The sequence below is a fragment of the Nelusetta ayraudi genome, unplaced genomic scaffold (genome assembly GCF_046127955.1).
Source record: "Nelusetta ayraudi isolate G7.1 ecotype Tasmania unplaced genomic scaffold, CSIRO-AGI_Nayr_v1 ptg000120l, whole genome shotgun sequence".
Classification (NCBI taxonomy): Eukaryota; Metazoa; Chordata; class Actinopteri; order Tetraodontiformes; family Monacanthidae; genus Nelusetta; species Nelusetta ayraudi.
This window is the reverse complement of record NW_027466170.1, coordinates 955776-982500: the sequence shown is the minus strand read 5'-3', so window position 1 is coordinate 982500 and position 26725 is coordinate 955776. Positions and strand designations below refer to the sequence as shown.

The 26725-nt window shown below is 45.2% G+C and overlaps 2 protein-coding genes across 2 annotated transcripts in view; one reads left to right on the top strand and one right to left on the bottom strand.

Annotated features, from left to right (window-relative positions):
- trarg1a (trafficking regulator of GLUT4 (SLC2A4) 1a) overlaps nucleotides 1–8825 on the top strand; it is a 12083-nt gene extending 3258 nt beyond the window's left edge. Inside the window, exons 2-3 of the mRNA XM_076049887.1 lie at nucleotides 7738–7864; nucleotides 8286–8825. Of these exons, the coding sequence (XP_075906002.1) occupies nucleotides 7738–7864; nucleotides 8286–8293 (135 nt within the window). The 3' untranslated portion in view covers nucleotides 8294–8825. The remainder of the gene's footprint in view (nucleotides 1–7737; nucleotides 7865–8285) is intronic.
- A 2885-nt stretch (nucleotides 8826–11710) lies between these two features.
- On the bottom strand, nucleotides 11711–26256 carry gosr1 (golgi SNAP receptor complex member 1). Its single transcript, XM_076049697.1, has 9 exons — nucleotides 26125–26256; nucleotides 25514–25625; nucleotides 24575–24662; nucleotides 24158–24265; nucleotides 23842–23933; nucleotides 19822–19896; nucleotides 14119–14148; nucleotides 12772–12854; nucleotides 11711–12324 (listed from the first exon to the last, which is right to left on the bottom strand). Exons 1-9 carry the CDS (start codon nucleotides 26156–26158, stop codon nucleotides 12200–12202), a joined length of 747 nt encoding a protein of 248 aa, XP_075905812.1. The 5' UTR covers nucleotides 26159–26256; the 3' UTR covers nucleotides 11711–12199.
- Between the last annotated feature and the right edge of the window lie 469 nt (nucleotides 26257–26725).

Genomic DNA, 26725 nt, shown 5'->3' with positions numbered 1-26725 from the left:
CTGAAAAGCTTTGACCTACAGCGTCTTTTTTGGGAGACCTTGCAGAGGAAATCCACACTGGCATATCGGATGAGTCCAAAGAGAAAATCAACGCTGAATATTTTCTACAATTATCCATTCACTTTGTGCCTAGCGAGACAAATCCAACGGTGCGTCTCATCACCCCCGCATCGAGATGTGTAAAAAGAAACGAAACAGGATTACCACAAGCCGCCTTGACTGCTGCAAGGCCGATACATCGAAAACGCAACAAGGCGAAACGTGAAGCAACTCTTTAACAGGAGCAAGAACGGAAAGAGGGAAAGCAAAACTTGCACAGCCACCTTCTGAAGGTCAGGCTTGGCTTTGTCTCAGAGGCGGCGGCCAAATGGGAGCTAACACAATCAGACCGGAAAGAGAAAAGTGTAAGTGATATTACAACCAGGATGAAATCACATTCATAAGAAAGCATTCCAATCTGTGAAAGCTCCGCACTCAGACACTTCAGATTACGTTTCGTGCAAGCTGATACAGTGAAGCTTCCTGCCGAAGAGCAGCGCCATCGGGAAGCTGCAGGGGCCAAAATCACGGCAGCTCCTAACACTCAGACTGAAGATTTATTAGCATCAAGATGACCCACAGAAGCGCTAATCTTGGAGATTCTGTGACATCAAAAACCTGAAAGGACTTTTTTTTCCCCCACCAGGATAAGAAGAGAAAATTAAAATAGTGCAGAGCTCCTTTCAGTTATATAATCAAAGACCTGCAGCGCCACTGATCAATATGGTATCAGTTTGCTGTAGCAGTGCTGCACTGTCTGCTTCAGTGTGTTTGTAGAGACGAGGTGTAAGATCGGGTGTCTCGCGTGATGTGAAAGAGGATTTTTTTTGTATGCGTAATTTCAGCAATCCTCACCAACAATGTCCCTGTAGCTGTGTGAGTGAGTCATTGTCACCACATCAGGGTCGAATCTTTGGCCAGGCCCCAATGCTGCTCGTGCGCTCTTGCCAACTTCAAAGAGAAAACAGTGGTAAAGCTGCAGGGAAATCAGGAAAGAACTGCTGCCATACCTGATGTTGGAAGCCGCAGAGGGGGAGGAGGTGATGGATGTGGAGGAGAAGGAGGGGGGGGAGGAAGAAGAGGAGAAGGAGGAGGAGGAGGTGGTGGTGGATGTGGAGGAAAAGGAGGAGGAGGAGGAGGAGGAGGAGGAGGAGGAGATGCAAGAAACACAAGACAGCAGAGAGCTGGCCAAGCTGCTGCGAAAGGGACTAGCATCAAAAGCCTGAGCTGGCAGCAGTTTTATGAAAAATGGATGGTGCTGCCGCCCTCAACAAGAACAATAAAGAGCAAAGCGAAGGCTGCTCTCAGTGGGAAACGTGAGTTTGCTTTGGCTCACGACTGCCAAACAACTGCAAATAACTTGGCGGCTTCTGTTCATGAGGTTTGCAAGGCGGAAAGCGACCCGAGCCAATCACAATGATCTTTCGAGTTTTTCTTATGTTTTGGTGGCCTAACAACCAACCAGAGAGCCAGCACATTCCTCCTTGGTTGCACCTGGACTCAATAGCATCCAATCGCGGCACACAAGCAGAAGTGATGAGGAGCAGATTCTGGTGAAAATGGCTTTTTTTGCATGAGTTAAAATGTTTGACTTTAACTTTACTGAGATCAGCAAGAAGAACCACAAGGTTTGGTGTTAGCTCCAGAAGAAGGTGGGAGATGTGCTGTGCTCTGTCCATTCTACTGGCCACCAGTTGTAGGTCTGCTCTCAGGGACTTAACTCCATTTGCCAAATGGCAGCTTATTTGCCATCCAGCATGGCCATTTGAGTTTTTTTCATTTTCATTATTTAATTGTTTGTTTGTTTTTTTAGTGCACTTTACTTCAGACACTGCACCAGAGCCAACACAGAGCTGGAGAGAAACAAGGCAAAGGCAATGCAGCCGAGCCATTAGTTCTGTAATATCACCCCTGTGAGCGCCACTCACCAAAGGGAATATCAGGCAGTATCCAAGAGCCTTTACTTCCCTCAGCCATCATCGTGAACCCACTGACATTCACAAGTCAGCCGCACGCTAATGGCACTGTGTGTAATAGAGAGTGAGAGGGAGAGAATGAGGTTTTTAACAGAGGGCAGCGGGAAGAAAAAAAAAAGAGGGAAGAGGAGGGAGGAAACCGGATCCGACTCCTAACTCAATAGAAGGTGAGAGAAGTCAATTTGGTTTGGCTGCAGAGGGCAGATTGCAGCAGTTCGTCAAACTCCGTCGGCCTCCTGTCCCCGCGTTCTATGGAAAAAGGGCTGCGGGCCACCAAGAGATGAAAACATCTATCAGCACGCCAGGAACAGGTGGTTGTAAAGTAGCTCTAAGCAGTGGCTTGGAAGGGAATCTAATCACACCACACCTGCAGACAAGCTGGAATTCTTCCATTTATCTTTATTTTATTTTTTTCAAAGAAGTCAACAGGTGATTGGACACACCTTCTGTCATAGTGAAGTGACAAGAAAGTGGAACGTTTGATAGATTTTCCACATTGCAGCATCCACCACATACATGTTTCAGTGAAGGCCTTTAAATAGTTATTATATGTTTCAGTATTAAAATGAGATACTGCTTATTTTATGGCAACGCTGTAAAAAATGATTTAAAGGAGGCTTCCACTCATCTAGACTTAGTGTTAAACAAGTGCTTTAATGTGAAAAACGCTCTCCACTCTGAATTAATACTGCTACTATGACATCCTCTTTGGCATTAGCAAGGCGCACGACCACTTCCTGTTTTTTCTTCTTTGTCTTTGAGAGCACGTAGCAGCTACAGGGCTGTGCTTTCTTTGCAGATAAAAGAAAGTTGGTTATATAATCAAAATAATAACGCAAACAAACAAACAAAGCTTTCTGCTGGAGTTTGGAAAGACGAAGGAATTCCATTTCAGAGTTGGAATCTAATTGATCCTGCCGCAGTAAGAGGTTAGCCTACTGTAGATGCAATGTTGTGGTCAAGTGATGCTTCCTGGAAAGGCTTTCTGTCGGAGATTGGCAAGATGGATGGGTGAGATTTCAGCAGTTTTCAAGGACAAGATGGAAACAGCCCTGAAGTTGGCTCTGAAGATGCATATGCATATGTATATTAAGGGAGTTCCTGGAGAAAAGCCTGATGGGTTGCCATGGAGCTTTGACTTATAAACACCTCAGGCCAGAAGCAGAGGGCTATCGGGAATGTGACGATAAATGAATATATAAATAAATAAACTACAACTGTACGCAATCTGCTCAGGCCTGAGTCAGCCAGCAAAACAGTCTAACAGATGGTGCCGCACTGACAAGTGGCAGCCTGACAGTTACATCCAGCAGCAGCAGCAGCAGCAGCAGCAGCAGCAGCAGCAGCAGCAGCAGCAGCAGGGCTCTCTTGAGCTGAACCTCCAGCTCGCTGCCACCGCAAACCCCTGACGGATGCTCTGGTCTTGAGAGGCTTGCGGCTGGCTCGCCAGCAGGGAGAATGTGAAGTCAATTACGGGGAGTGGCGTGGAAAGGGAGGGCGGGGGGGGGTTCACTGCACTGCACGATGCACCAGTCTATCCCAGTAATGGGAAGGCCCCAAACTCAGGCAGCGTTATTGCACACTCAGCAGATTTGCCTGTGAAATATGGACTTATAACGCTGCTCTGGATTGATGACTGTGTGTGCGTGTTTGTGCACGTGTGAGTGTGTGCGTGTATGTGTGTTTGTGTGTGTGCCTGGGTGTGTGAGTGGGTGGACGGTGGGGGTTGCTCAGGCTAATTACTTTTCCTTTCAGCCATCTAATTTTACAGACAACATGGGGAATCACCTGACATGACTCTGAGTCCTATGATAATAAAACTCCTCATGCAAACAAAAGACACATTTTGATTCCAGTTAATTTTTCTTCTCGAATTTTAATCTTTTTTTGATTATAATAACACATATATATATATATATTTGGCTGAGTCAAACATTTTAAACGACCTACTGCAGCACATCAAACAATTCAATTCTCCAACCAGACACATCACTTCAATGGATCCAGAGAAACATTCTTCTAATTGGTTATTAGTTCCTCCTCTTCCTGTTGCAATCTGATCCCTACACAGGGGTTTGCTGTCGTTGTTGTTTGTCTCGTTTGGGGGAACTCAGCTTCTAAAACCGATGCAGTGAGGATCGTGAATTAGACTTTTGATGCCGAAGAAAAACTTCAGCAATATGCGCCTGCATGTGTTTCTCTGCGTTATGTCATCCCGTGTTTCAAGTTCACAAGCCAACGACGGCAAAAAAAAAAAGAGAGAGCGAAAAAAAATTCAATTAAAATTCATGAGCCACTCTCACAAGCCCGAACGCACTCCGTAGCTTCAAGGATGAGAACTTTGACAGATTTGATCATCTGACCTCGCTGAGTGGCTTTGCAATTTTAATGGAGACGCCCAACGTAGCTGGAACAAAATCTAAAAAGCCCCCGTTAGTGGCGGCCCCTGGAGGCTCGGGAGGTTCCCTACAACAAGATCAGACAGCAGTTCCATGAAGTGGCGTGCCGAGACCGGCCGGCTGAGACGTTTTGGCTGATGGGGTTGCCTCAGGATAAGTCCTATTGACTTAAAATTCTTGAAATAAATTACAATTTAATTTTCAGGGTCTGTGCCATGATAGCGAAGACAATAAAAAAAAAAAAATCCTATTGTGCGACTAAATTAACAGCTTGGAGGTGTAAAACTGGGATCAAATGCAAATGAACAGTTTCAAAATGGCCGCACCTGCAGTTTGGAGTAGACGATGGCCTCTGATTGGACGGTGTCCCCCCCACAGCTGGCTTCTGATTGGATGCCGTTCCTCCTCCAGCAGGCTGCAGCATGCCTTCAATTATTAATGACAGCAGAGAAAGGAAGCACTTAGTGACTGACTCGCATCAGCCGTCCTCTGCTGAACATACTACAGCGTAGGGGGAGGGAGTGGCTGTGTGTGTGTGTGTGTGTGTGTGTGTGTGTGTGTGTGTGTGTGTGTGTCAAAGTGAACAGCAGACAAGACACTTCCAGGCTGGAATTTCTCATTCAGAAAACAAATATAACCAGGCCGACTCTCGCTGCCGATCAATGCAGACGTTTATCAGTCAAGTGAAAATACCCTCACACACACACACACACACACACACACACACACACACACACACACACACACACACACAGCTGTAAATCTCCTGCTGCCCCTCCGAGGCGACCGTAAACAACACTGCTGTCACGGCTCCCCCCCCGCCCCCCCCATCCTCCTCCTCCTCCTCCTCCTCATGACGTATGGGAATTATTACCATTTCTATCTCCATCTTTTCACAAACGTTTTCTCATTTTAGCAGCTCCAACTGGCGCTTCTCCCTCTCTCTCTCTCCCTCTCTCTCTCTCTCTCTCTCTCTCTCTCTCTCTCTCCCTCTCTCTCTCCCTCTCTCTCTCTCTGTTTTTTCTTTATCCTGAACGAGCGTAGCATTGATCCGAGGTGCTGATGTTGCTTTTTCTCTGCGATGTGAGACGGGATCGATGCAGGATCCACCCAGACGAAGCTTCAGGGGCTGGAGCTTCACGTTGCAGCCGAGTGGAGTGTTTGACGGAGTAAAGGCGCGTCTGTTGTTATCTTGATTATCTCGGTTTTTAACAAAACATCCCCCACTTCTATAAACAGGATTTGTCATTGATCTCATCGTTGGCATTGACGATTTCAATCCACTAAAGTTGCCGTATCGTGCCAAATTTCAGTTTTTTCCAACAACAAACTCTGAGACTGCTTTTTTTTTTTTTTTGTCCCCCTCCAACCATGACATCCACACAGAACCAAGTGTTTTTTGCAGAAGGCTGTAAACAGCGGGCTAAATTCATTGTTTATGCTGGAGATTTGGTTTTCTGGATAATCAATAGCGCACAGCTGCCCCGCAATGACAAATGGGTGTAATATGGAGTCTTCGATTGAACCGAGGAAAATTAGAGTCACATTTTAAAAAGGCTTTAAATGCATTGGAAAACACAATAAAGATGCAACTTCCAAGCGTATTTAACTTGCTGCTGGCCGAGGGGAGCACCCTGGCGCTGTGCAGCGCACGCCCACGTGCACCATGTGCACCGTGGGAGCCGAGTCCACCGGAGACAGCCTGGAGACAGAGAGGCTCGTGGGAAGCAGATGATGAAGTCACTGCTGGAGGGTCGGGCAGGAAGAGGAGGTGGGGGAGGAGATGGAGGTAGAGGAGGGGGAGAAGGAGGAGCGGTAGCTGTGTCTTCCTTTATTCTCTCTGCTGTTAACACAGTCGTACTGACAGAGACGCTGACATGTTTCCTCTTAAAAAGCACTCTTGAATTGCAGAGAAATAGTGAAGAGTTCTTTTCAATTCATGTGTTAAAACATATTTAGTAGAGAATAGAAATAAAATCAGTTTGTCTTTCAATCGTTTTGGATTTTTGTTCCCTTTTCGAATTCCTACTATTCTAGTGGTGTTGTGTTTTATCAAAGGGTGAAGGGTAAATGATATTTGACCTGCTAAGAGGGCCTGAAGCCTCCCTCAGCATAGGATTGTAGCTCATGTAATCTTTACGATCCTCTCGAGCTCCAGCTCACTTCCTGTTATCAAACGCACTGGACGTTCAGCACCACGGACAGCTGCCAGACGCTCAACAAGGTTGTTTTTTTTCCCCCTTCATGTTCTGACTTCTCGTCCTTGTCCTCCTGCCATTGACTATCTCCCTTTAACATCTTGAAGGGACATTCTAATCCTTGGCAGGCATCTTGAGGGCAAAGGAAGGAGGAGGGTGAGGAGCCTGTCTGTAGAAACTAATGTTTGGAAGAGGACGCCTTTCATTTTTTTACCAGTCGGCAGCGGTCCGGCTGGCAAGGAAACGCTGGATAAGATGATTGTCGCCACCCACGTTTCTCTTTGCCTGCATTTTAATTAGTCTGCAGCGAGGTCCTCGGCGACTCTCCTCTAATTAGGTTCTTCCCGTCAGTTCAATGAAGCTGCAGTTAAAGACAGCAGGGACATTAATCCAGCCTGACACTGTGTACAGAAGCCTGTCTTGACTGGAAACAACCTGATTTCACTGCACCGGACCTTCACCTCACATCATCCTGCCGTTGAAACCCTCCTAGATTCACTGCCGACACTGCAGCGTGCTCCAACTTCCAAACATTTATCAAGGGGGCGCCGTGGAGAGCGAGGGAGGGAAAAAAAACAACTAATCGCCGCCACGCCGCACTCCCTCACCCTGACTGCCAGGGTTGTTTTTTTTTTTTTTCCTTTAGTGTGATGAATGCAGGGAGTCACAGCAGCAGAGTGAGCCCACTGGAGCTCAGCAGAGCAGCCACTGGGTTATTTCCTGACTTGGCGGCTGTCGCCGAGGCACTGCCTGCAATTCTTTCTCAGCGAGATTGAAACACAACGCATGTTTGTGTGTTGTTTACAGTGGAACGGCTCTGGGCGCTGCAGTTGCGCCACCAGCCTGTTGAATCTTTGATGCCCTGCGAGCTTTACATCGATGTGCGGCATAAATAAATTCTTCTCCTTTCGCGGCCCGGTCGTCTTTGCCAAGTGATTTTCTTCCGGTTGAAATGAGTGAGTCTTCCTGACCTCCCTCTCAGAGCCCAAATGCAATGCAAGTGCTCATACTCTACTCACTCTGTAAAACAGTGGCATCGGTGCATCCCCGCAAATTATTATTCATTTGTGTTCACGCCCTGTGTTGAATTACCTGCATCTTGTCTGTCTGTCTGTCTGTCTCCAGTCCAGAAACAGCCTGCAGAGCGGCGACATCGACGGGGCCAGGCGGCTGGGGCGGCTGGCTCGCCTGCTCAGCATCGTCTCCATCGTCGTGGGCATCGTCATCATCGTGGTCTGCATCTCATTCACAGGTGAGACCAAGTGCGACGACGCGGCTCACCCGCAGGCCGCAAACCTGTAAAGATTTCAAATGATGAATCGGTCGCGCTTGTGTGTGCGTGAACTGTGACACGCACACATGCACGCACGCAACACGCTGAGTTGAAAGGATTGAACAGGTGTTCAGCCACAAAGAAACAGCCACTGCGTTACGACTGCGCTGTGATATACGACACCACTGCAGCAGCGCCGACGGCCCGTGTGTTCGTCCATGTCCAAACTCAGCACATTTCTCAAACCCCTGCCTGCGTGCGTGCGTGCGAGCGTGCCGCGAGATGATTTAGCACCGCGGCGGCAGAAGCGGGCCGACCGCGCTTAATCGAACAGCGGCCTGTCGAAATAATGAAGCCGTCCTCGTGTCTAATCGGCCTTCTCCCCTCTGTCTTCCACCAGTGAGCTGATGGGCTGCAGGCACGAGCAAGAAAAACCAGTCGGACAACAGAGGCATCGCGGAGGGCATAAGAGAGAAATCCCAATCCAAAAACAAACCAAGACGATTCCTAATTCTATGATTAACGACACCACGATAACAACAACAACAACTACAACAAAGAAAACAGGTAACTTACGAGGGCAAAAGTACAAAAAATATCCGTCAGGAGTGCATGCTTTAGAATCCAGTAACATTTTGCTTGACCAAAAATAAAGTGAATCCTAAGAGTGGAGCAGGCTGAAACAGGAACGGCGGACATCTCAGTGTGTTCAGGAGGACTGGATGATGTGGTTGAGAAAAAAAATGGACTTCGTGCAGAAGAAGACGACGACCTGAGTACGAGAACATTCCGCAGGATTCTGGGACTGGACTCCAAGTTTTCACATATACTCCTCATGTATTCTGTATGGAACCTCTTGCATTCAACGCATATGCAGTTACATATATACAAATATATATTTGAAGCATACCAGTACATACACAAATATAGATTTTTTTTTTTTTTTTTTAAAAAACGTTTGTAATCCAAAGTGTTGTTTTAGTTGGTCGTCTCAGCAGCGTTTTTTGGTTTTACCACTTTGTGGTACCGAGATTTCAGCTTTTATTTTTTATTGATTATTTCTTTTTACACAAAAAATACAAATGAAAGTGACCACCTGCATGCCTGAGTGTAGATAGCTGCCGTTTACACTTTGTCGGCACAGCCGACAGATTTTGCACATGAAGGAAGTGACGTGTGTAAATGCAGTGGAGTTTTGTGATCGATATATGAAGCTGATTGACATTGTAACCTTTATTATGCTGCCGCCATCCGGCTCCACTGGCCTCTCCTCTACTCTACTCACCTTGTCTTGACGTGCTGCTGGGTGCTTGCATGTGCAGCAACGACGCTAAACTGTTTAAACTTTTTTTTTTTTTTTTTTTTCCACCCGATGAATGTTTTTTCAGCTCCTTGTGCTGGTATGATGTGTATTTATATGCTAAAATATAACACATACATATATGGATATATGCAACATGTAGGCATGCAAAACAGCCCAACTGGCTGACACTCGACTTTTTGATAAACAAACAGACATTTATTGTCTGAGAGCAGCATTTAAATCACCCGGTCTTCAGAAAAAGAACAAAATACTGTGACGCATCGTCGCAGCTTTATGCTTGCAAGCACAGGTGCATCTCTGTCAGGAACTCCTTTTGCGTTGTGCGATTGCACCTTCTGTCGACTTCCCATGAGTTCTAAGGGCTCTTAGAGGCAAAACAGGACAACCACCTGCTCTCCGCGACTGTTAACAAACAGAACCCATCCACTCCTGACGCGTTTTCCATCAGCGTCCGCCACAAAGACTTGTGCAACGTCATCCCATGTCCTTTCCAAATCCTGGGTGTACATAACAAGACGCATCTGAAAGCAGCGAAACCCAAAGAGTCCTCGTGTTCAGCGGCAGGCTCGGCTGCCAGAACTGCTGCTGTGTGACCTCTGCAGAAAACAACCTTCACCACTTCCATTCCAGTTGTACTCTGTACCGGTCTTCATCTCTGTGATGTACATTTTGCATGTCGGGAATAAATCTTACCATGCATGGTCCAACATTTTTGCCTGTCCAGTGACGCCGTTTCTGTGTTGATGGATCAAAGGGGGTTTTTAACGGACTTCAACCAAGAGGACGCCACCTGTGCTGTCCTACTGACATCTCTGAGACGCCGATTGTTGTCATTACACTTAGCAGAGACCATCATTCACCAGCCACTTATTTAGGCCGAGCTGAGAACGTGCAGGGAGCCCGTTTAGCTTTTTATGGATGCACGTATAAATTAAAACTGCAAGACCTAGTGCAGCTTTGCACAGTCATGCCCATGAATTGATTATTCCCCTTATTCTATGAAAATTACTTTTACTCCAAGGCCACATGCAGTCTATGATGTGTCCGACAGCCACGGAGCAGCAAAAATATAAAAAAAAGGCACAATTCAGGACTGGCACAAAGTGACAAACCTACGAATGGTTGCTGCCTTCATAAACAGTAGACATTAAGAAATGCAATAAAAATGCAAATTTTCTTTTGATAAGCACTCACTCTGGGTTTGAGATGCAATCTTAGCGCTGCAACACACTGCCTGTTTGTCAGAGCTCGGTGCCTTTGCTGCGCCTCCAAACTGAAGGTTCCGCCTCTTAAATATTTAACAGTCGCACGCCGGACGTTCTGTACATTCTAAACTAAATTTAGCCGTCGGCACAGGGTTCCCCTTCCGAAGGAAGCGAGAGATTCAAAAGGCAGAGAGAAAATGCAACTCTGTTAAAAAAGAAAACAACCCAAAATGCCACATCAGCATGAGGACACTTCACAAACAAAACCTGCTGCTCCGACTCCCGTTCCCGGCCTTTTGTGATGAAAGCATCAAACAGATGGAATGAGGACGAGAAACCAAATTTATCCTCTTCAGCCCACTGAAGTGAGACTGTCTTATTTGGGACTGCAGTCGAGCTGTGAGACAGAAACACTCGAGGTCGATGTCCCTCATTTTCAGAGGCTCCATTGACTCAGAAGTGACAATTTTCAAACGCCAGACATAAGATCTTGCATTACTTACTGCATTATTTCACTTTCTGCCAATTGTTAACTGTGTTAACATTCATGGGCTCGGACAGGAACTGGGGCGAAGTGGTTTCCTCCTCTACATCTGGGACTAAAGCTCCATCAGTCCTGATCAGGAAAGGGTGCAAATGTTGACATTTAAAGGTCTCACATTACAGACACTTGAATTCATCCATTTATTAATTTTCTATCACCCATTATCTTGCACTCAGGGGTCTGGAAGCTTTACTTTGCACAATACATTGTCCGAGAATCTTTACAGATCACCAGGAAAGCGCATATTTAACCCTCTGTTCACAGCCTCCTACAAAAATATCAGTGCGGGGCTTCCTTTAAAAACTGATGCTTTGCTTGATTCAGTGTTTGGAATAGGACAACAACTCGGTGGTGTACAAGGGAAGAACCAACTCAGGTCTGTGGGTGAGGTATCAGTGCCCTCTGTGACATCACAAAGTGCTGAGTTCCAGACATGAGTGGGCCATCAAAGATTTTATATTTAAAAAAAAAAAAGTCAAGCAAGCAAAAGATGTAAAAGATGATGTTTTCTATTTTTGGAGCGTTCACAAAAAAGAGCCACAGTGTTACAAAACAGTCGGAAAGTCAATTTTTGCACAGCAGAGGACCTTTAAGGGATCGTACCACATCCCCAAAGCTACAATATTTATGAGATTGCATTATTTAATGCTTTGTCAGTGCCCTGCTGCAGTATTCTGGTAGTTTAAGGTGAACAAAAAAGATTTTTGACTTATTTTTCAACAGAGGTTAGATATTAAAACAATGAAATAAAACATGTTCAGTATATTTTAGTGCAACAAACCATGTGGCAAAATGTTGATATGAATAATTTATTGATTCACATTTTACAGCTTGCATCAACCCACTTGTCCCGCCCCATCAGTTTAAAAAAAGATAAACTCCTTCAGTCATACAATTCTTACAATCTCTCCAAAGCTTTCCAACGTTCTCTCCAAACCAGCTTAACATGTGATTTATTTAAAAGCCGATTTTTCTTCCTGGTCCTCTTCGTCTTGATGGACAGAACAGCACCCAGCAAGTAGCACTTTGTCCATTTTCCCCACATGAAAACAAGTTCAAAAGTTCATGTCACTGAAAATTTTGATCCCACATCAAGAAGTGGACCAACCCAACGTGGTTCTGCTCCGAAGCACCTCAGGGTTTCCTCCAATCACAGAGCTCAGTCTTCCTTTGGTTCGCCACGTCACGAAATGAGCAAGAGAGTCCTCCTCGGTTTAAAAGACTGCACCCGACCGGTGGGTTTAGTGTAAAGCGTAGAGCAGGAGCAGAATGGTGCAGAAGCCAATCACCGAGCCGAGGATCAGGGAGTCCCGCCTCTTCCGCAGGTTGATCCGTTGGATCAGATTGTTGATGGTCGGGAACCGATCTGAGAGGGACGCGGGTTAAAGAAGGTGCTGAAGTCTCATCTGTGAGGCAACGTCCCGTTACCTTGCAAGGCAACTAGTTTGGTAAGAGTTAAATTCTCAAGTCTTGCTTTTTTATTTGGTCAAGTTACAACAGCGACAGGACAAAAGTCCATCGAATTTACCAAATCAGTCACCTTGAAGTTGTTACACAAGCATGAGGCAAATTCAGCTAGTTGCCGGAAATAATAAAGTTGAAAAAAAAAAAACAGGAAGTGACCGTGAGCCCTGCTAAAGCTAATACGATTAGCATTTGTGCAACAACCGAGGCATATTTGTAAAAGATGGATGCCATCTATTTTCAGAGAAACAGAAGAAGAAAGAATCTCAGTGAGGTCCAAGATGTGGAGAACACCAACAGTGGCAGCAACACACACGCATGTACAGTGCATCTGCAGCTCTAAGGATACTGGCCAGCGTGTTGACTGTGCTCTGAATGGATTTCAGCATGGCCCTCTGGGAGGTCATGTTCTCCTTGGTCGCCATGGCAATGCTAAACATATAAAAAAGCGCGAGAGAGAGAGAGAGAGAGAGAGAGAGAGAGAGAGAGAGAAAATAAAAAAAGAGGAGGGGAATAAAGGTACTCAAAATAGAGGTAGAGCAGCAGCAATAACTGTGAAGAATGAAACCCGACAGAAGAGACTGCTGGAGAAATCAGAGGTTTGCAAACGCACAACACACAAGCATGTAAATAAATAAAAACACTTTCTACGCTCAGCATTAGTGATCAATGTCACTCCGGTCAACTCCCACGTTGCGAGCCGCTTGAGTCTTGCAGAAGGAAGTCAAGGTGTGAAATTGCACCTGTGCAACTACTGCTGCCTTGAACCTGCCAGTCAGCACCTTCCAAGGCAGGAGAAGTGCAGCTGGACAGCAGGAGGAGAAAACTTTCAGACTCTCTGCTTGCCCTCTGAGGCCTTTGTAACACACTGGGGGGAATTTTCAAACCCTTGGCAGCAGCCAGATACAAATATTACAATCATTTGAGAAATATTTGAACTTTTTTTTTTTGCTCTAACAGCAACTCAAATAGATCACGTTTTTTTTTGGTTTGTCTTTTGTTTTTTGTTTTTACTTAAGATGGTATAAAATCACTGTGTCGAAAATGATCAAATCAATTTCTATGCAGGTGCTAGTAGTTGTGTGGCGAGGAGTGTGTGTGTGTGTGTGTGTGTGTGTGTGTGTGCACGAGGGAGCCGGAGGCACCTCCTGGCAGTCTTGGCCTGGCAGCAGTGGTTTGTGGGGGATCGTGTTCTCCTCAGTCAGGGGGGAACAATTTGCTGACTCCAACAAGCTCCCGCCAGCCTTTATCTCAAAGTTAACCAGCTCAGGAGAATCAGAGCCTTGAGATAAAGATTCCCTTACACACACACACACACACACACACACACACACACACACACACACACACACACACACACACACACACACACACACACACACACACACACACACACACACACACACACAGCTTCGCCTGCCTGATGTTTCTATTGAAACGCAACTGGATTAAACTCTTCGGTCAAAATATACTGTAAGTTATATACAAGTTATAGTTTAGTGCAGATTCATGTGGCATCAAGTCACTGGGTCACATGACGAGCTGTACTTCACTCTAACTTCTGATGCTGTCTGATGCCGTGACTTCAACAGCAGTGTATCAATTTATTTTGTTATACAGTAAATACAGGTTGTATGAAGAGTTGGGAGCTGACATGGAGATACACTTCTTCCATAAGAGAGAAAGCAGGACTTACCTTATTGTGTCATCCATCAACCGGTCTGAACTGTAGATGAGCAGGAGGACACGGAGTGAAGGAGGAAAGAGAATTGAGTTAGTAACACAGGGCAGCACACAGGACGGTAAGATGTAAATGACAAAATGATCGAGATCGACTATAAAATGAACTGAAACACAGAGTATTCCTGGAAGTATGTGGAGGGACTGAAGTTAATTCTGAATCATCTCCAGTTCAATTCTGAACACCCTAGGATCCTATAACTAATCAGAGACCGGAGGTGCAGCGGAGGCTGCTAAAAGCAGTTTGTCAAGAGGAGACACACCCAACTGGTTCACTGCGAACCAGGTTACTTCCCGTTGTCCAGCAGTTAATACTGAAAGATGTGGACACACACACACAAAGGAAGCAAACGCCACCGATTTTTGGTGTCAGGTTGTTCATTAACTAACAACGGCGCTCTCGGCTCTCACGTTCCAGAGAACTAAAGGAGAACAAAACACACAAACCAACAATGACAGTATTTCATACCTTGGCGTTGTCACTGAGCACTTTCCATAAACCATCAAGCAAGTTGATGCATTCAGGAGAACTGACGATAAACGAAGGGAGACCAAAGCAAATCAAATCAAAACCACTGGCCAAACCGTGGCCCTGAAACAAACCACTCCCGAAATTCATAAATAATGTCACCGGATGTGATGTTGGCAGTCAAAGCCACAGCGCCGGCCATAAAGTCCCAGTCAAAGAGTCTTTGGCACAAGGGAAAACTTTCAGAGGAAGGTAGCTGTGCGTCTACCGTCACCTTCCAGTTGATGGGACAACTCGCACCTTCTACATGCTGTCTTGAAGTGAGGGGCAAACTTGCCATATGGCTCCGCACGCACCCACACACCGCTGGCTACTGCGCTCCTGTGTGCGCTGAAGTAGCGTCTCCGCTCTTGAACAGACGGCAAGCGGACCCTCAGAGGAGTTTCAAAGTCCACACTAATCAGAATGGGAGAGAAACTGAGGAAGACTTCAGGGACAAAAGCACCACGGCTCTAATGAGCACGGTCAAGTCTGACAGGGACAAGGCTACAAAATGGCCAACTGTTTGTGTTAGAACTCCAAAGGCAAATACTAATAGCAACATAAGGGTTCCATTTGGTGGAATTCTATCTTCAGGAACCAACCTGACCATCTAAATGAGAAGGTAGGACTTTGTGTTGGTGTATGATCCAGGAAATTATGTCAATCACGGTGGGACTCCTGCCTGATACACTCTGGAATGCTGCGTCTTATTCTTATTCTTTTTTGAGTCATTACCTCCACGTGTGCCACTTTCTTTACTTCATCCAAGCAGATCATCTATTGCTCCCACAGTTGTCACACTTTTTTGTAATAGAAGCGCACATCCTTCTCCCAGGCTTCTGGCGCATGTCAGTGGGAAACAGGACAATCCTGATTCTGTACAAAAAAAAAATCAATGTGCTGCTTGCATGCTCATCTTCAACCTTTTCTTTCTTTCTCTTGACTTCATCACTTTCAGGTCTGTGATGCCAGACACCCGACATGGTCAATGTGATGAGCCTTGTTTGTAAGGCTGCATGTTACCAAGGCAGTGGTGACTGGCTTCTGCTCTTGCATTAAAAGGAAGCAAAATCACTGCTGCCCGCTGAGACAGCTGGCGGGCAAAATGCTGCCAACGCTGGTAATTGTGATGCGCGGCACGCTGGAAATGGGACTGTGCAGCTCGGCCACAAAATACATCAACTATTTTCAGCCACTGGACAGCTCAACATTTCAGCAGCTTCTAAAACAGATATTATGTCAACTTGATGATTTGACTGTTTTTCTTAGGTTATACTTATCATGACGTAAAGAAAAATGACCCTGCCAAAATTAAACTTGTGTATGCGCACTGCATTAACGCGATAAATCGTGAGCAGAGCAGCTGAAGAGAGCGACTTCGAGCTGCGGGCGCCTTGATTCATAGTGTTTTCATACGCAGGGATGAGATGAGGCTAAAGATTGATGCTTTATTCCCTCCGTCACGATGCAGCATTGGCCGCGCTTTAGCTGCCCGAGGTCTCAGCTCTGAGTAGGTTCCTTCCATTTGCCACTTTTGCGGGCGTTTTGCTCCGGTCGTTAAATCGCTCGTTAGTGGCGAGCTAATTACAGTTTCCCAAGTGCGATGAATCAACCCTCGGCAGCCCACTGTGCACCACTTAAGGGGACGAGTTTGCTTCTCAGAACAGTTGGAACAGACCAAAAGTTTCCATCCAGACCCAAAATTTTACTTAATCCCAATTATTATCATTAAATATTTGCCAGAGAATTTTGTTGCACAAAAAAAAAAAAAAATCATTATTTTGTATTTCATTGTTAAAACGACAAAACAGGGAAAACAAAATTCTTGTAGTTCTTGTACTCAAAACATCCAGTTCTGAGCTGGACACAGCAGTTCAGGTGCAGCATGTGGGCGGACGTTGGCTGCACTAAATTAAACTGCACTTGGAGACTTAAAGCTGATTCTCAGCACAATACAATACATCACAAATGCATTATGTGTAAAAAAATAAATAAATAAATAAATTCTTCCACCACTTTATATGGTTTTTACATTTGAAAAGTTCATAGAATTGCCATGTGTTCCACAAACTACAGCGTTGACGACTATTTCTGCGTTGGCTCGAAGAAACGGATGAAGAAACTGAGCCGACGCCTTCAGACGGGAACCCGTCGTGTCGCTACTGCCCTGACTGAACCTTTCACACTTTATGCACTGAGTTTGAACCGTTGGATTCCCCTGGTGAGCCAGATGGAGGCAGGAGAACATCATACCCAAAATGCCAAGTGTTTTCCGCTGCATACAAGGAGTCTCAGTGGGCGACAGACCAGATGCATTTTGTCACATTTCATGGCCAAGGAGGGACGGCAGAAACAACAAAATGGATGGGTAGTAAAAACATGGCTATTGAATTTAGGACAAAAGGAAAAAGAAATGAATGAAAGACTGATTTTGATAATTGTGGCTGATAATTACGCCTGGGGAAGTTGTGAACTACTTGCTGAACTTCTTGACGCGGATCACTCGCTTCGTCAAATGATAAATAAATGTAAAGAATCTGTGAGACAGGAAGTCCTTATTGGAGTGACCGCCACCATTAGGGCTGCTTCAGCATGAACTTTTAATGGGTCTGCCTCTCCCTTCCTCTGGTTTATTCATGAACGCAGATCTTTATGGCAGAGGCTGATGGAAAAACAGATGCGTGGGACGTGGGAGAGCAAGGGAGATAAAGATGAGATCATTCTGCTCCCCTGCTGCTGAAAGGCTAACTGTTGTACTTGGGCCTCGACAGCAACAAGTGAGTGTTTCAGGCACATGAATGTTGCTGCCTCCCTTAAATTTGTACAGCGGCCAAGTTCAGCTATGACAGTATTCCCCATGACTCCCGTCCATCCATTTATCATACCAACTTTCAATAGAAAATGCTTTCAATTTGTCTTTTTTTTTTTTAACAAGGAAGAAGGGTGACTGACAAGGGAGGTACATTAGAGGTTCAGTTGGGATTTAAATGAAAAGCTCCCGCATAAGAAGAGAAACAGTGCAGCAAGAAGACGCCTGGAGCGACGCCGACCCAGCGAACAAACCTGATTGGTCAGCTTGAATGTGACAGTTCAGTGGGCTGCTTTGCTAGATGGATGCGTGAGATAAACTTAAGGGATGGCGTCTGCTGCTGGGCACGTGTTTCACTGCAACTCTGAGATTTCAACACGTTCTGCTGACGGGTAATCAGCATGTACGTCCATTCACCCTCCTCAGATCAGAAGATATACAGTATAGACGCATGGTAACAGATGAGCAGATTTTTGTCCAAGCAATCCATTTAAATTCAAATATCCTGGCTTGCGTAACAACAACAACATGAGGGCAAAATTGTCATCCTTCGCATGTATCGCGGCTCCACAATCTCAACAAGTCGGTGCAACTAATGTGGAAATCTGCCGTCGCTACCCTCAAACACCAGGAGAGGAGAGTGACTTTACAGTCGACGGGCTTATTACCTTCTCTCCATAATTAACGTGAGCTTGGAAGCGCTCCGTTCCCAGCGGCTATTTTTGGCTTCACCGGCATGAAGAGCGATGCCAACGTCAACGGCAAGGAGCCGAACAACTTCTGTATCATTGCTGAAGGCGTCTCTTGAACGCGACGTCCCGCCCTGTTGGGAAAACCTCTCCGCTCCGTCCAGCGGCCGAGCCCTGCAGACCGCCGATCCGGCCGCTAACACATTACACTCCCCGACTGTTAAGGCCCTCTTTCCTGCTTTATTGTTCTAACTGGATCAATCCGGTGTAACCCGAGCTCCATCTGAAATCGCCACTCTCCGCCCAGCTCCTTTGTCAATGGACCGAGGGAAGCCCTGAGATATGCAGTAGGTTGCGGTTTCATAGCTAATTTCATTAGCGATGGCTGATCGACCGTTCCGAACGGTGGCTCGGCTGCTGGGAAGGGAATCAGGAGAGTCGGCGCATCGTGTCGCAGCCAATCGTGCTCACCTTTTCCACATTTATGTAGTAACCTAATCACCATGATCCAATCTACTGCTGATTGCCTGGAATGAATTTGCAAGCGCCACGGTCATTTATGTATGAGTCCAATTGAACAAATTTGGTTGTAAAAACAAGTGGCTCTGCTGGCGACGTGAGGCGAGGAAGCAAAGATTCCTGCAAGTCCACCGTTTCACGCTGTGGATCTCTTGCTGCCAAAAAGGCAGAGCAGCTGTTACGTGGGTACTGGGCCAGAAATTGACCAAAGTGCCTCTCAAGAATTTTCTCAAAGTCATGCTCAACGCGGGCCGTTAAATCCGGTGCAATGCCGTCTGCAGACAGGAGTTGCACTGCTGCTGCAAAACCTGATCACCAACCACAAGCTCCACAAAGGTGAACAAATGCGCAGAATAGATTTGTTTTCCGGTGACTTACCAGACAATCTACCTGCAGTGTGTGTGTGTGTGTGTGCGTGTGTGTGTGTGTGTGTGTGTGTGTCGTGCTGACATCTAATTTTACTCTCCACGCTGGGTGCCTCTAGCACACAGGTACACGCGAGCATTGCTCACAAACTTTGCTCCCACATGCTGCTCTGCAGTGGCTGAGAGTCAGCCAAACGGTGGAAGGATACTAATGAGGTTGGTGGCAGATCACAGCCGGAGCCGCAGCGTGTGCGCGTGTGAGTGTGTGAGTGTGTGAGTGTGTGAGTGTGAGTGTGAGCACTCTGGCTTACAGTTTTAGGGCTCAGCTTTGTGAAGGAAGGGTGAAGCTATTGATACATTTGCTTACTCCATCTTCTGAACCAGGTCAACTGATTAAAATCTATAAATTTGCCAACGCATGCATTATGCTGAAAAATTCTTGGCACCAGCCGAGCAAATGCAAGCTTGCAACAAGAAGTGTTGCTTCAATCGTTTGTGGCGAAAGGCGTGCACGTTTCAAAGGCTGCCATAGTTTGATAATTAAAAAGCAGCAAACACATGCATACGGTCCTGCCCATCGTGATGCATAAAGCATTGCAGCTTGGAAAGCTGCCCATGTTGGGAGCTGAATTTTAATCACTGCCAGTACGAGATGTACAAACTCTATGTTTACGCTTGAGCATCACTGTCCTGTATTATTACTGTATGTTTTACGTGCAAAATATATACAGTATTGATGCATACGTGTAAAAAAAAAAAAGCTTACTTTCGAAGGTGTTCATGCTCCTTCAGGAACAACTCTGTTCTCCTGTTGTTGACTCCAGAGCCGCTCTTGTAAGACCTGAAAAAGAAAGCAGGTGACACAATTTGAACCAAAAAAGCAAAGCTTCCATCCATATGTGTACGTCACCTGTCAATCATCACATGATAAACAGAAAGAACAAACTGTGCTGATCCTCTGCCCTCGCCCGTTTTTGGCACACACACACACACACACACACACACACACACACACACACACACACACACACACACACACACACACACACACACACACACACACACACACACACACACACACACACACACACACACACACACACACACACACACACGATTTATTTATCCGGATCGGTTCAGCTGCTGCCCTCCATGATCTTTGCAACATTTCCATTTCATTCCCACCCAACAAAAAAAAAAAACACAAGCACTCTGGCCAGATTTTATCAAATACCACTCGGCTCCCGTGTGAAGCGTTGCCTCGGCCTTCTTACGGTAAAAGCCTTCTTGCGGTTCAAAATGGAAGGCTTTTAATGTGAAGCACGCGGCTGCAGGAAATGTTCACTTTGCATTAGAAGCATCCCAACGCAGTGACGGCACGATCACGGCAACACAAGTGATGAGAAAACAGGCTGTTGTTGGCTGGTAAAAGAGGCTCCTTCTAAATGATGTTTTCTGGAGTTTTTGGGAGGACACAACAACAACAACAACAACAACAAGTTTTATCAAGCTCTATTGAAAGGTGATATGGCCAACATGACATGAATACCTCCCAGTCAGTAGGTGTGGCACTCGCTCTCGTCTCACTGTCCAATTCCACTGGTAACCAAGTTCACAAAACTACCCATGCCTGGTCAAGAGCTGGAACAGTGGCAGGAAGACCTTCCATGGTGTACATACATAGAATTTTAAACATGAATATGGAATTTTTTTCCACTTCTCTATATCACCTTTAACACTCAGTACATAGGTGTTGGGTTCAACGTGGTTCTGTCAGTGAGCAAACCTTTGATTTACTATGATGCCAATAAAAGAAAATGTAAATAGCATTTTATTTGAGTTTACTACCTGAACACAAGAAGGGATTTTTCACACTGCCAATTGGCCCACTGCATAGCCATAAAGGCTTCCAAAGTTAAAAATGCAGTGCATTTAGCAGCCTTAGTAATAGATCCCTCACTGACACTGCAAAACAGTCCCATACACTGAGTTTAAAGTTGAGCAACTATGCTGGTTTATATAAATCCATAACTGTTTTTTTGGAATTGATTTATTATTAATTTTTTTTTGGCTTTTTTTTTGCCCCTTGCAACAAAGTAACACTGAAAATGTCACATCTCTTTAAGCCAGGAGACAGCTGGATATGACATATTGGGCCACGGAAGGAGGGCAAAAATGCAGCTGTACACAAGCCTGAAAGAAAATGATTAATGCCAAGTGTTTTTTGCTTACAATTCCTAAACTGCTCACAGTCACATATTCCTGGAGACGTATGATCTCCAGGCTTCATAAATGAAGCGTCATAACTCATCTGCCCTGAAGCAAAGCAGCAACTACCAACTGGAACAAATCGGGGGGGCTATTCCCGTTCCATTGGTGCAACTATAACTGTCAGCAGCACCAAACCGCTGACTGACATATATCTCCATTTACCGCAGCCACACCCTCTGGGTGGTGATAGTTACTGTCCAACATGCAGGGAGTAAGACCACACCTTTACGATGTAAAGCCTGTGCACGTCTGCAATAGCAACTCCCGCCATGCAAACCGTGAGCAGCCCTGGAGCTGACGTGTCTGATTAATCCAACCCACAGCACTCCATACAGACTTCCTCCAGCTCACTGACAGGGGTGCGTCTCTATGGCGATGAGGTTGACTGTGCAACAAGCGACCTCACCGCCACAGCAGGGGTATTTTAAAAAAGGGCATGTAAATCACTATCTGCCGTTTCTTGTTGTTGCTGACATTTAGAAACAAAGGAAGAGAAGATCGAGGGTCCGGTCGGTCTGAGCACGCCCACCTCTGCTGAGCACCAGCAGGTGATTTGCCCACTATCCTCCGAGCCCACTCAACGTATCGATTCAATATATATGTTATGTTTACGTGTTTCCATAAATTGCAGGCGTGCAACATTCTATTTAAACAGTATGGATTTTTTATTTACATGCGCTGTACGTACACAACATGGTTGCATACAAGAAAATGCACGATGCAGTGTCACGTCCCCAAGACCTCTACCGCCCTCTACTGGCAAAAGAGACAAATGCTCTGCAACTAAAGCAGCATCAACGAGCGTTGGTGGCGAACAATATGCAAGCATTCAAATGTCATGCAATGTAGATGTTGAGATTTTTTTATATATATATTAGATCTGCTTCAGTAATAGCTCTGTGCAACTTCATAAAAAATACATTTCATTACAGCACTTTTAAATTGAGGTTTGCTTCAATAGCTCGAGACCATTAGACACTATGATGAAAGAGGGGATTTACTGTCATTGACTTTCATACAGAGGCAACTGACAGGACAAAGTCATGAAGCAAGGTGAGAAAGCATTCTAGACATTCCAACCTCCAAACCTTCCCTTACACCACCAGCAATTTTCCCAAGCTAGAAATCGTGGACATACAAGTCCAGGAGACTCTGTTGCACTGTGCCACAGCAGCACATGAGGTTTCACTGTTCATCGTGTCTCATTAGCAGTCGCTAGACCCATTAGTCTTCATCAGGACTAGTGTGGGGCTAACGACATCGCCTTATTTCTATGCATTGAATGGATTAACCTGACACGATGCCCATTAGCAGGGTCATGGCGCTCCTTGGTGATGCCACGTAATACGGGGATGGTGTGCACTGTCCCAGCTGGGTGGTTACCAAGAGAGACGCAGTCTCAGCTTTGATTTATTCAAATCATAATGCGACTGTATATTATCGATAGATAGAGAGTACACGTCCGTGCAGTGATGTAAGTAATTAAAGAAGAAAAATGGTGGTGGTGGGGGGGGGGGGGGGGTAATTCCACCCACAAATTCTTGTAAAAATTTTTTTTACAACAGGCCTATGGCTGCGGGGAAAAACAGAATCCTTTTGGATTTATGGACCAGTACTTAAGAACCAGTGTTTGATTTCCCGCATGCAATGTGACTGCAGCGCACGTTTGCGGAGTTCAACAAAGAGCCCTTGTAATAATTAAAACCATTTAATTTGTTCGCTTAGCGCTCTCGCATGACACAGGCACTGACCGCGCTGCAGAACTTTAAACCCGTAACCTGTATCAGCGTAAAGTTATTCAACGCAATGCCCACACTAAGCACTTTGCATTGCCATACAAGCAAACAATCAATTTGGGCAGAGGTTTAATTGGTTCCCTTAAAAAATAAATAAATAAAAAAGCCTTGTCATTAGAGGCTGATATAAAGTGACAGTGACATCTACAGACTGCGTAAGGCTTCCGCAGACTATCTACATATTGGCTGGATGGAGTCCAATCAATAAGAATCCTGCAGTGGCCAGGATTGCTCACTGCTCTGCCTCTCAGATCAATAACCCATTACAATAAAAGGAAGAGAGAAAAGGATGGAGGTCACAGTCTACAGGAGTCTCCGACTCGGAGTCAGAACTGAGCCAAGCGGAAGAGAAGATGCACTATTTCACTGCAAGGCAGCAAAGAAACCATGAATCTCCTTCAGCTTTAACAGGGAACATTTTTCCAAGAGCAAACAAAGTAAAAGTGGAGTTTCAGCTCCGCCCCCCCCCCAAGGAATAAATATGGTGCACCACACAGAGGCTCTGTGTAAAAGTCTGGCAGCTCTGCCTCCTCTGCCGCCACTGGGACCAAATGCAAGCAAGCCACCACATTCATAAAGTACCATTTTTAATCCTGCTGGTTAAGCTGACATTAAGCGATCTCTTTTGACTATTAAAATCGTGGACCTGAAACCTTAGGCAGACAGCCCAAACTGTAAACGTGGACATTTATTTTAGCTGTTGAACACGAGACACTCACTCAATGTCTTTCCTGACGGACCCCAGCAGGTCTTCTCTTTCCCGGATGGCCAGGAAGTTGCCTTTAGTTTTGTGGAATTCATGTGTGTAATCCTATGTGGAAATGCATGAAATAAAATGAAGAAGTGGTTTAGGTAAAAAAAGAAAAAGCATGCCTAAATGTAGCAAAACAACAGGGCAAGTGTGTATTTCATTCGGTAAGTTTACACTTTTAATTCAGCCAGAGGATCATTCCACGTCCCGAGGAGAATAATTAAAGTTCAAATAGGTGAACACTCAGAACTGAGGTGAGAAGTATAAAACATGAAAGAGCAAACCTGCAGGATGTCTCTGTGTCTCTGGAGAGTGTGCATGAGTGCAGCGTTCAGAGACGCCGTGCCCGGAGTGTTGGTGTACTCCGCCATCTTGTCATTAACCGCCGTCAGCTTGACAGGCAGGAAAAAACAGTCAAATAAGACAAGCGGCGACTGCCACTTTATTTTTCTTCTTGTGCATTTTGTCTGATTAACTTTACAAATCATACCGTACAGCTACAATTACCATTTACTTTATAGGTCTTACTGTGCTTTAAAATTTGACAGTGCCTTTACGCAAGTCACCTTGAAACCTTAATGTCTTTGCTGTTTCAAATGCTTTGTTGTTGTTGTTTTAAAGTCAAGCTGCATCAAACCTATTTAATCAACTCATTCAAGAAAACATTGCTCTTTCTTTTTGGTGGCCTTGGGTTTACTTACCTTGGCCAGCAACTGTTCAATTTCCACTGACATGGTGTCAAACATCCTGTCCTGGGTGGAGTTATTGAGCAATGGCGTGGTGTCAGACCTTAAAGAGGAAAAACAAAGGACCAAGTTGACCAAGGTGAAAGAAATCTCCTCTGATGGTGCACAGTTACATATTCATACTCTCATTACTTTGGCTGTTTGTGGCAGAGTAGCCCTTTAATACAAAATAAAACATTTAAACAAGTAGAGTCACAATTCTTCAATAAGTTACACTTTGTTCCATATGCATCCTTGAGACAATATTACAGCTTACAAGATACTGTACGCTCTGGAGTTTGGATGAATTATGAACGTGCTGTTCATGAACATTTACTTGCTGTTGAAAACAATTTCCTCTGTTGGGGGTTGGTAATGCATTTATCCACACCCACAACTTCCAACATAGGACGGAATTTTCAGTTAGACAAAGGAACAATGGACAATGTAAAAGTGTGAAATAACAGCAACGACTACAGCGTTGATAACAATGATAGTGGAGTATTGAGACTGCAACCAAGAAATTGCAATATGTTTGTTTGTTTGTTTGTTTGTTTGAGCAACAGGAAAGAATTTTGGTCATCAACGATGACACTTCCTATTAGTGGTGATGTTATGTTAACAACTCATTATGTGCAGCAAACATAAGTTGACATAGCTCATTTTGTTCAGTAGTTTATAGTTAACCTGATACATTCAAAATGCCATTTTTTTGTGGGGACCTGATTCACGTTGAGGTTTGTCAGCCACTTATATAAACGGAGTGCTCCAAAAACGTGATGTTGGGAAGGTGATCTTCAGTCCATCAATGTATCGAAGGCTAATCAAATACCCCATCTCCATCTTTGCGTCACCCTCCTTGTGACACGAGGGATCATCGACTGAGCAGTTGCTGACTCAAACCTTGGGACTTACGTGTCTCGTCGCCCTCCATCCCTGGAGCTGCTGTAGCTGGTGCACAGTTTACTGAAGGAGACCAACTTTAGGTCAAGTTCGTTCTCCAACTGTCTGGCCTGCTTTCGCAGATCTGTCACACAAGCAAGGGCAACACAAATGACACATTGATGCGCTTCATGGTGTCGGTTTGCTTGTGTGTGTGTGTTTCCCCTCGGTGTAAAACTACCGCCGCCGCACGCAAACATATGTCGTACGCGACACTAGCAAGTGAGCTGTGCGAGCTAAGTCGACAACTAAATCCATTAATAAACACGACGACAACGCCTTCACCCAATTACCGTCTGAAGAAGCTGGAAGCTGACACAACAGCACCTTACGCGTGTGCTAAACTGAACCGTACAAAGTGGCGTCTCGGCTGTACAGCGGGAACGACGTCAACCCGCACGGCGACGCGCTAGCTCGACCCCCGGGTCTTTAAACTAGCGCGAAAGTTACGTTTTCAGTCGATGGATAAAGGACTCAAACGCCCCGAAAGTCTCAGCCAGGTACAAAGCTAACAGTAAACCCAATGCTGTAGACAGCACGGCGTTAGTGTTTACTGTTAATGCGGACAAATGATCCTTCCCTACCTTCCCAGTAGTTGCTGCTTCCTATGCCTGCCATCTTTGTTGTTCTGGGACGTCACCAACTTCCGGGTTGCGTCACGTGACATGGAAGACGCGTTCTTGAGGCTGTAGCATTGACGTCAGGCCATCGCGTACAGCCACTTGTGGCAGTGCCAGCGCCATCTACTGTTTATCGTTCAGCTCCCGCGTGAAAGCTGAAATACTAACGTAAAATACTCTATAAAAATGTACAGCATCTTAAAACATATTTAGATTCGAACAACAATATTGTGCTAGTAAAAAAAACAAAAACAATATATAACCTTAATGTTGACACAGTTAAACTAGATCTCCCTTGCAGGACGTTGTTCTTTTTTTGGTTGTCGTAACATGTATACACGTGCTATTCATTGATAAAATTTGGATTCAAAAATTTCTTAACATGTCCAATAGCTGCACGCTAATTTATATATATTTATATTTAAAAATAAGAATGTTATGTTCCTTGTTTCTCTTATTCTTTCTTTATCATTCATCATTCATTATCAAAAGCATGAAGAAACACAAGTCTTACTGGATCTACAGAGGCAACATTATCCTTCAGTAAATTGTCTCTCAAACATAG